This window comes from Neltuma alba, unplaced genomic scaffold (genome assembly GCF_004799145.2).
Source record: "Neltuma alba isolate B1F8T4 unplaced genomic scaffold, ASM479914v2 tig00003601_pilon, whole genome shotgun sequence".
Lineage (NCBI taxonomy): Eukaryota > Viridiplantae > Streptophyta > Magnoliopsida > Fabales > Fabaceae > Neltuma > Neltuma alba.
In genome coordinates, this window is record NW_021633347.1 from 8,261 (window position 1) to 18,841 (window position 10,581).

Below are 10,581 nucleotides of genomic sequence, written 5' to 3' on the forward strand. Positions count from 1 at the left end.
CAAAAGGTAAAAAGAAAAGAAGGCAAAGCTATATTCTGTAATACTCAATACTATAAATTTTTTGAACCGTGACTAACCCGAATTAAATCAAATAGAGTTTTTACCAACAACAACCTCCTAACAATTACTCTCTTTTTATTCCTATTTATAAGTTTTAAATTTAACACAATTCTATAGATTTTATTATTAAGTGTTTATTTGAAACAGTGGTAGGATTTTTTAAAAGATATATTTTTAATTGTAATTTACAAAATGCAAAATAAATAAGTAAGGAACATTTTGCCTCGGTTTACATGAGCATTATTATAAGCAATTATTATCACTTGTTTAACCCCTCCTTCTTATTTACTTGCTTTGCTACTACTGTGGTTTTGGGTAAAAGATACAGTATAAATTTTTTTAAAAAAAAATGTTGACTCGGTTCATGTCTTTTCATGCATATATTTTTATTTTTATTTTTATTCTCAGCATTAATGCTATTTGCTATACAATCAGTCTTACCTCTACCTTTTTTAAAAAAAAAAAATCATTTTACTACTATATTTATGTGCTCATAAGTCTTCCTGTTACTTGCACCTTTTCGTCTAACGTTCAAAGTCGATCTCCCCATCTGCTCTTTCGCTGTCCTCATCTCTCTCACTGTTTTCGCACAGTAAGCTGCGTTTGTGTGGTATGAATGTCCAGCGGGCAATAATAATATCTGCAGGTATGGGTTTAGGGTTATTGCATCGAATGTATTGACATTTGACACTACATTATGGCTGGCTCAGTTCAGTGACACCCATGAACTCTGTTTATTTCTGCCCAGACAAACAGCCCCCGGCCCCTTTTACATATATATATATATATATGTATGTATGTATATATTACATGAAAAGTTTTTTATATCTATATTAAGTTTTTTTATTACATATACTATACGTCCTTTTTTTTAAATGTAAATTCATAGTTTAACAATAATATTTAAAAAATATGACATATGATCATACGTGATTGAAGAACTTAATTTAATAAATAGAAAAAAAATTGAGTACATATTATCCTATATTATATATATACATACATGCGTATTCCTATAATATTATTTCTGATATATTTAACAGGAATTAAAACATTTTAATTCCAAGTTAAAATAAAAATTTAATAATATGACTTGTAAATATGACAAATACGACAGAAATACGATTATTTATCTGCCTTATGATACATGTCTAAAAGAATTGGTAACTTCAAGGTCAGTTGATCATCTATGGTGATACTTGTATGACTAAGTATTGTCATTACCATACACCTTTTTTCCCAAGTAGTTTAACGGAAGATTTGTGGATACAAACATAGCAACTAACTAGCTAATGATTTCGTTGGAATTGCAGGTTCTGGTTCCCCCCCCCCCATTTTTCTCTCTTGCTAAATTTACGATAATTAAATACATATGATCTCCTTGTAATTATACATCATATAAGCAATTAGCTGACTTCCACAATCTTACATTGTATGAGTTCATAGCTACATATATTGATTTATGAATAATAAAAGCAAACTCAGGAGTGGCTTGTCACGAGAACAGGGCAAATTTTTCTGCTTGAAGTAATAGTGGCAAGTCAAACTTGATAGAAAGAAGACTATTAGTAAGTACATTTTCGGTTCTAAATATAAGACCCACACTACTTGTATGACTAAGTATTGTGATTACCATATACCTTTTTTCCCCAAGTAGTTTAAGGGAAGATTTGTGGATACAAACATCGCAACCAGCTAATGATTTCGTTGGAATTGAAAGTACTAGTATTTTTTTTGTTTCCATTTTTCTCTCTTGCTAAATTTACGATAATTAAATACATATGATCTCCTTGTAATTATACATCATCTAAGCGATTAGCTGACTTCCACAATCTTACATAGTATGAGTTCATAGCTACATATATTGATTTTTGAATAATAAAAGCAAACCCAGGCAAATTTTTCTACTTGAAGTAATAGTGGCAAGTCAAACTTGATAGAAAGAAGACTATTAGTAAGTACTCTTCCAGTCCTAAATATAAAACCCACTATATAGTATAATTTATACTATAAAGTGAATTTTATATTTAGAATCAGAAGAGTTTTGTAATTTGTTTTCAAAAAATATCATTAATATTTTAAAAGTGAAAACAATATATTTTCAATGCTAAGGGGCTTTTGATAATTTCCAGTCCACTGTGTGATCTATGTATAGAGGTGGTTGAATGTTAAGGGTCTACAATTGCTATTAATAATTTCTTTTTCTTTTCTGTAGACACATGTATTTTTTTAATTGGAGGCAATTATATTCAAAATATTACCAAGTACTAAATATAGATAGCTTTTTCAGTGAGGATTTTTTTTTTAATAGTTTCGATTCTTCAAAATAATACGTCTGTCATGTTGATAAGTGCCTTAAAGCATTTTTATATAAAGAGCAAACAAGATGTTATGAATATTGGTTCAGTTCTTAAGGGGTGTTTAGGTGAAATCAAATCATGGTTTAAAAAATAACTTTTAGAAAAAAATTATTTTAAGAGTAGATTTTGAAAGGATAGATTTTGTGAGAAAAATAATTTTGATAAAGTGAGAATATTTGGATGTTCATGTGCAAATTACTAAAAAGAACATAAGTTAATATGATAGTCACATAAAAAAAACTAGTTTTAATTTATTCTTTATCTAAAGTAATAAATTAGTAAATATTTTTTTTTTGCCATATATAAAAAATAAAATTTACGCCTAATTAATGTGTATATAAATTTATAAAATATCAGATTAAATATATTTAAAAAATGATAATTCCATCTCAAATTTTGAACATCATGTGTCATAATAATTTCAGAAAAGCTGAATAATCATATGTAAGACCAATTTTTTACTATATAAGAATTAGATAACTAATTTACAGATATCAAAAAAATTACTTAAGATAGTTATTTATATAAATGAGTATTATCTTTTTTAAAATATCTTTATCAATCATGTGCATCGAAATTATCATTTGATATTAAACATTTTATCATGTGCAATTACTATGGGACCACTGAAGGAAAAAATGAATAAACATGGAAAGCAAAATGAATTGGGTTCTTCTATTTAAGACTAAATTGAATCTTCAGCTAGTTCTTTTATTAAGAATCGGAAATAGTATTTATATAATTAATTTATAATTAATATGTATATATATTTATAAAACAATACAAGAATAAATATATTTTTATACCCTCAAAGTCTCAAACCACGGTTTTATGCCTCCAAAAACCAAAAAAAATATTCACTTATGGAAAACCATAGTTTTGTCCTCCCAAACTAAAAACAGTTTTCTTTAAAACTGTTTTACAAAAAATCATGATTTTGGATAGTTTTCTTTAAAACCATGATTTCAAGGGACATCCAAACACCCCCGTCCTGTGGAAGGTTTCTGTGGTTCTAAATATCAGTCATTTTACAAAAAGCCAATAGCGTTAATTTTTTTCCTCATAAATCTGTATTGTAAAGAGAGATTATGTAAGGAAAAAAATTAAAGATAATCAAGATACATCGATTTTAATTGGCCGATCATGATCGAATGTAATAATATTTTTTTTTACCCATAGAATGATACAAATTATTTTTCTTAATCCTTGTGACGTTGTTAAGAAGTGTCTCATGTAAAGAACTAGAGTGGTAGATGAAAAAATGGAGCTAATCCCGAGAGTAAACTGACTATGTTTAAATTCGTGAGCCAAAAAAAAAAAAAAAAAAAAAGGGGGAAAGCATGAAAGGACAAAGGTTGGACCAGTAATAATTGGGACATAAGCCAATGCGTCAAGAAAAGGCTAGAAGGAGGAGGTTTTCACTGAGGCCTCAAACAAAGGTCTCTAAATAATGAACCTCAAAATAATAACTGCAGCAAGTTGCGGTTGCTCTTTCATTGCGTATAACCCATACAACAAAAATGCCCGAAGCGGATTCCACTGTCGTACGGACACATCATGATTCAACTAGCATGGAAATTTCCTCAGAACTTGTATAATAAAACCTCCACATAACTTGCATGAGCTTCTACCAAGAAGCGTGCAAGAAATCACAACGTGGTTCTGTCACAATGTGTTACATTGCCTTACAATTTACAGAGCTTGTGGTTGATAGTTGCTAGTAAATAGGACAACAAACGCAAAGCAAACTCATTGCCTATATACATGTGTGTGTGTGTGTGTGTGTGTGTGTGTGTGTGTGTGTGTATTACAATCACTCATCTGTAAGCAGCTACGTGCATTGTTGAACTCTCTCTCTCTCTCTCAGTAAATTGCAAATTACTATTTACCGAGGATTCTCCTACAAAAAGGGTTTAGAGGGGACAAAAACCCATAATATGGGCAGGTCTATAAGCAGGCTGAAGGAGAGGATTACTATAGGGGGCTATTATCAGAGTGGTAAGACCTATCTTTCAGAAAGATGGATGGCCATCTGCTGAAGGAGAACTTTCTTCTGAGATGCATTAATAGTGCCCTTGCTCTCAGCATCCAGTATGACGTCTGTCATAATTGCGGCAGCATGCCCTCTAGGCTCGTCTTCTGAAGTCCTCCTCAACATGAACACCTAAACATGACAAGTCAAAACAACACATGATCAAGCCTCTGCATTTGGTGATATTTTTTGAACAATGAAAACCAAACCCCCCCCCCCCCAAAAAAAAAAAAAAAAACAGTTTCCGGCCTGGTAAAGCCTACGATATGTTATTACCTGAAAGCCAACAATATATTTTTATGCATGATTTCTCTGGCAGAAGGGATTGGGAAAAGGAAGGGTAGGCAAATGATGAAGGTATTGAGGAATGCAGAACTCGTGTCATTAGTAGATCAGACACATACGACCCAGTTAGCAACTTAGCATATGCCAGTATAATGTGCATTTTTTAATTGCTTACTTTTACATCAAGCTTTGATATTAAATAAAGACAAGTGTGTGAGCACGGTTGCAACAGCTCTAATCTCAGCATTAACACAATGCAGGAGGAACAAAAAGAATCCCCCTGTAAATCAGATCAATCACACATGCAAGTGATCATGCAATTTTTTTTTTTTTAAAAACGTTAAAACAATACTGGATGAAGTTCACGATTTCCAACCCAACATATGAATGTGCACTAAATCTGATTGATGTGGCAGCAGTCAGTATTAGTGCTTATTGAACTTATACTGAAAAAAATAATATATATATATATATGTATATATCACACCGAACAAATGCACACACAAGGTTAAAGAATATTAGAATAAAATTGTTACTATCACTTGAAAGTATGTCATACCTGCCCACGATGAGATATCTCTATGCAGCCGGGTTGTTGGATAAATGGCTCCCCGTCAATTTGAACAGGGAAAGGACTTGATGAGTGTATTTTAATGACTTTACCTTGGGCTAGCCTTCTTGCTTGAGAAAGACCAACCTATCCAAAAATCAAGCGTTATCACATTAGCAAGAATTTACAAAGTCATTTTTTATTAGACATATATGCATGCTGGAAATTATCATAATACCTTCATGAAAATGTCAGTATTTTGTTCATTTTTGAGTAATATGTCAAACTAATTACATAAATATATACTTTAAAGGATACTAAAACAATTCATAATGAAAAAAGGACATGTAAAACTTTTAAATATCATCCCACTACATTTCTTTCTGCACTGATGTTTCATGCAAACGTATCAAAACATAGTAATCTGAGAGTTTGTCCAATGGAACATTCTAAAATAGGTGGTTTTAAATCATATATAAAGAGCTAATGCTCATTAGGCCAAGTCTAAAGAAAGATTTCATACCTGAAGTTTGCCTAGGTGCCATGCTCCACATACACATACCACCTCAAGCATTTTATCGTGCGCTGATTGAAGACTAAAATCATCATCATGCTCATAGTCATTTTGCCAAAGATTTACTCCACCCATATAGCTCCCGATATTAAGCACAATTAAGCCCTCGGAATCCTGCATGGAAGAATTAAGAAATTATTCCTTAGAGAGAACTTTAAAAAGTATAATATTCAAGACGCATATTTTTAAGTACTGGAAGATGTTTACTTTGGGAATATCGACGTCTTTCCCATCAACTTCAAGCCATACTTGCCACGGCAAGTCTGCACACGTTCTGTCCATTATATCTTTAGCTCCTTCTTTGGCATACCGAAGTTTATTTAAAAACTGCGAATGGAAATGTAATCAGAAAGCACTACTTGCACAAAATAGATGCAACAAAAAGCCTCTCCTGCATAGCGGGACTTGAATACCCTAGGATAAGAGAACAAATGAATAGAGAAAGATGCGTTGACTTCAATAAACAAGGGCAGAATGAGGGTGCAAGCATGTTACTTGTTGAAATGTCAAAAATAATACAGCAACCACCCATTAATTTTTCAACAAGGTCTTTTGATTGCAGTTTGTAGCTAAGACGCGTGAGAGAGAACTTCAAATAAGTGTCAGGAGGCCCTCTTTTCAGTTAGTTCAATCAAGCAGTCTGACGTCCAAAAAGTTGGGCTATATGAAATAATCACAGCCTTCTATTATTTACTATAAGTAGCAGTACTTTCAAATATTTTTCAGGCTCGGAGATTTTGTACTTAACACCATGTGCTTTAAAGCTGCCTTACATTGACAGGGTGTAGTATGAACAAATATCTTAAGCTATAAAACACCAAGAAAGAACAACTTGTACCTGACTGCAAAATTTCTCAGGATATACTTCTCGAGTGACATGAAATTCATATGCAACCTTCGCATCACATCCAATTCCTGTTAAAGTAATTTAGATATGTCAATAGTTCTCAAGAAACAAAAGTTGACGATTGTTTCAGAGAAGCACCTAGGTAGTTCATCATGGATTTAGATTTCACTTTTTTTCCTTTTCCTTTTGAGTTTTCTTCTGTAATATTTACAGCCCAGCGATCCAACATTGTAACTGCCGCATTGCTAACGTCTTGCAAAATCGTGGTCAAGCCACCTCGTCCATCAAGGGCAGAGAAGCCTCCTCCCCAATTCAGTACCCTTGATAAATCGTTTCCAGTACCTAGGGGGAGAATTGCAACAGGTGGAGGTGACTCAAAATTGTGTTTTTCTATTGCATCAAGGACCCATGCAACAGTGCCATCTCCGCCACATACCAATACTCTAAAATATTGTACACTCTTGAAAAATTCCAACCCCACCTCAGGACCCTGGGAAGCACTTAACTCAAATATCTGCAGTCAAAGAGCAAAAATCAGCTCAGGCTCATAAAGACCATGGTATGAAATAAATATATCCACTATATATAAAGACAAGCATTGCAAGTTAAGTATTTCCACAGATTATTTGCTTAAAATAAGATATTTATTGGAATTTAGAGAAACATTAAGCCATAGGATCATCTAGACCAAAAGAAGAAAATGTTAAAAATGAAGGAAATTTCCATTTTAAGACAAATTAAATTTGATGGGCGAAAGAAATGCAATATATGGTGTTTCTCAGGTTCCACTGTCTTAGAAGTAGAGCAAATCTATCACGGATCACCTATGCTTAAACTTATACAATAATGAAATTTAGTGTCTCTTCATTTTGGTAACTCATGAGTAGAAGATTACGACTTAATTTATGACACGGTAATTAATAATGTTATAGGAAAGTTAGCTAGCTAGCTAGCTGGGCTGTCAGTTGTGAGTAATATAGTTGCTATCCCAGCGTATAAAAGGAAGGGGAGTTCTCTATATTTTTTGGCTTTTCTGATGTTAATGAATACCTGAAGTTTCTCTTCATTCTCTCTTCTACAACCCTCTCTCTGAAAGTCCACTATCTATCTATCTTCTTTCAGACCTATCTAAATTCTTTTACATAACATAATACAATGCCAGTATATATGCTCAACTAAAAACTTCCAGAATAATGAGCAGAATGTTGAGATAAAATACGTGTCAAGTCTTATGCCCAAAAAAAAAAAAAAGAAACAAAGAAAAATACATGTCAAGTCTATGTGATACAAATCAAGACAAAAAAAGGGCACCAGTATTTTATTCTAATTTTACATTATTGACCTATTAGGCTATTATTAAGGAATTTAGGAAATTCCAGTATTTTATTCTCCCTTTATCTTCAAACAAAGAAAAGGAAATTTCAATATTATTCAATCACATCTCAACAAATTATTTACATTTTCAGGACCGTGGGTCCAAATCACGTAAGGCTATGGCAAAGGTATGCACAATGGGGTAGTAATTCAAATCTTGCATTAGGAAAGAGTAAAAACAGCATACCATTTTTCAAAAATTTGTGGTAGGAAAACATTGCATGGAATTTTAGAAAGAAGTCAAATTGCACTTGAGTCTGACAAGTTAAATTACTACTCTTTCATTTCATAAACCACTATTTCCATGACAATATGAAGAAAGGGCAAGAGTAAAATATTGAAATCCTTTATATAAGATCACCAATTAAATCCAACTACTTATCAATCACACTTCCAAATCATATGATACAATCTAATATTAACAAAAATAACATGTGCGCGTGCGTGCTCACATGCAAAACATGGTTAGTTTCATAAGGTAAGAAGTTCAAGCCCAGTTTAGGGGATACCTGAACAGGATTTAGTAGCATGTTCAATCTCCTGCGAAGAGAAGACCCAAGCTGTCCACCACTCCTGGCATTTATGAAAACCAAGAGCGGTCTTGCATCAGGAGGCAACTCAAATAACGTGTACTTCTTAATTAGACTATGTGTGGCAGTTTTACCCTTTTCTTGCATAAAAAAATTAGTGTCCCTCATTTCCAGCACTCCACCATTGTTCATGTGATCGAACTTCCCCTCACAACTGGATTTCTTCATATCTGACAAGCCATTCAATACATATCCCAAAGTTGCCTCAGTAGCAGAGGAATTCCTTGATAAACAATGAGTGGAGTAACTACCTCCATTCTTATTACGATTGCGCCGCTTTTTAATCTGACCACGAACTGAAGAGGTTATGATTTCTTGTGTAATAGAACTTACTCTCTCTCCCTTTTGATCTTCATCAACTTCTTTGACAAGAAGAGGAGAGAGGATAACTCGTCTCAAAGGGCCCAAATCACAAACATCACCAAAATCTCTAGCCAATTTGGCGTGACATTTTACATGAATGAGGCGCTGACACCAGCGGCAATGCCAAGAAGGAGAGGCGTTGACAAATGGAACACCACATATTTCATCACAGTAAAAACAGAAGCCAGACATCTCCTGATTATCATCCACATTAACCCATCTCTCTGACCAATGGTGTCGCACATGGCTAAAAGCAGCCTGTGCCACACATTTGCAATCCTTTGCAGCAAACTGAGAACAATAGAAATGAGCAGCTACCCCGCAAACAGAGCAGCGATGGAGAGGAGTACGTGGTGAGGCTGTAGTACCTAAGTTATGAGAAGGCCCAAGTGAAGTCAAGCAGACACAGCAAGTTGATGGTTGTTCCGCATAAGTAAAATCTTCAAACCATATATGATTTGATAAAGGTACTTTCAGCTTTTTCCAAGCTTTTTTCTTGGCTCTGGCAGCAGCCTTCACCCAATTTAGAGAAGTCCTTCTCTGCCACTTGAGAATGGCATAAATGATGGCTAGGAGTCCAAATGATCCAGTGATCAGCCATCCAAATAAAGATGGACCAGAACCATCATGGCTCGTAAACAACCTCGTAAATGAGATAGCCAGAGACATTGTGGTAAAACTCATGGCTATTTAACTCGACTGAGCTCCCAAAAGATTATATGCATATAACCTGCAAAGAATAGCTTGTCACTCAGACTTATAAGCACAAAAGTTAGCTGACAGCAATAAATGGGCACCAAAAGGTATATGAACTTAAACCTTAGCCTTCATTACTATAGTCGACAGCAGGGGATCATTATAAGACAGAATAACACAAAAGGTGCTGCCGTATTGTGCATGGCAGAAAATTTATTGGCAGGTGAGTCTACCATTCACCTATACGGAATTTAATAGGTTGAACATTACCTAACACTACTAAGTTAGAAACAAAGTACCATTGATTATTGATTGACTATTAATAAATCGTGATCCTATGAAAACAGAAAAACAATGTAGGAAGAAAACCAAGCCAGATGAGGCCATTATGGTGAAGTTAAAATCATAAGGCTCACAAAATAAGGATTGCTATATGCGTTCAAACTTAATCGAAAATTCTACCTCCTAAGAATAGACCGAGTATAAACATTAGAAACAAATCTGAGACCAAACAACGTCGTGATCAAATCATATAATAACTCCAAACCCAATACATAGAATTTAGGTCAGATGAGGGGCATTCGATCTATGCAGCTCAATCTAAATAGACTGGAAGCCAATTGGAAGTAATTAGAAAAAGAAAGATCAAAGAACAGAACTAATACCTGAACGAACGTTGAAGAAAAGGATCAAAGACTGGAGTTTAGCGCGCGAGAGAGAATATGGAGATTCCTATCCGAATGAACGAAACGCCGGAGATGCAGATGCGAATTAAAGACTAATATATTAATGTATACATGTTTACTATACACATTATTGTGGGCATGGGGAGGAAAGGGAATGGCTAGAA

The 10,581-nt window shown here is 33.8% G+C and overlaps 1 protein-coding gene across 1 annotated transcript; it reads right to left on the bottom strand.

Moving 5' to 3' along the window:
- Nucleotides 1–4,253: 4,253 nt before the first annotated feature.
- LOC114741988 (diacylglycerol kinase 2) lies at nt 4,254–10,581 on the bottom strand. The gene is made up of 8 exons (XM_028930231.1): nt 10,397–10,581; nt 8,592–9,765; nt 6,847–7,222; nt 6,700–6,776; nt 6,069–6,188; nt 5,811–5,975; nt 5,297–5,434; nt 4,254–4,584 (listed from the first exon to the last, which is right to left on the bottom strand). Exons 2-8 carry the CDS (start codon nt 9,717–9,719, stop codon nt 4,426–4,428), a joined length of 2,163 nt encoding a protein of 720 aa, XP_028786064.1. The 5' UTR covers nt 9,720–9,765; nt 10,397–10,581; the 3' UTR covers nt 4,254–4,425.

Coding starts and splice junctions, on each gene's coding strand:
- LOC114741988 (XM_028930231.1), bottom strand. CDS start 9,719: ATGAGTTTTACCACAATGTCTCTGGCTATCTCATTTACGAGGTTGTTT. Junction 6,189..6,699: donor CTGAGAAATTTTGCAGTCAG/GTACAAGTTGTT, acceptor TTCCATTCGCAG/TTTTTAAATAAACTTCGGTA. Junction 5,976..6,068: donor AAGACGTCGATATTCCCAAA/GTAAACATCTTC, acceptor TCTTCCATGCAG/GATTCCGAGGGCTTAATTGT.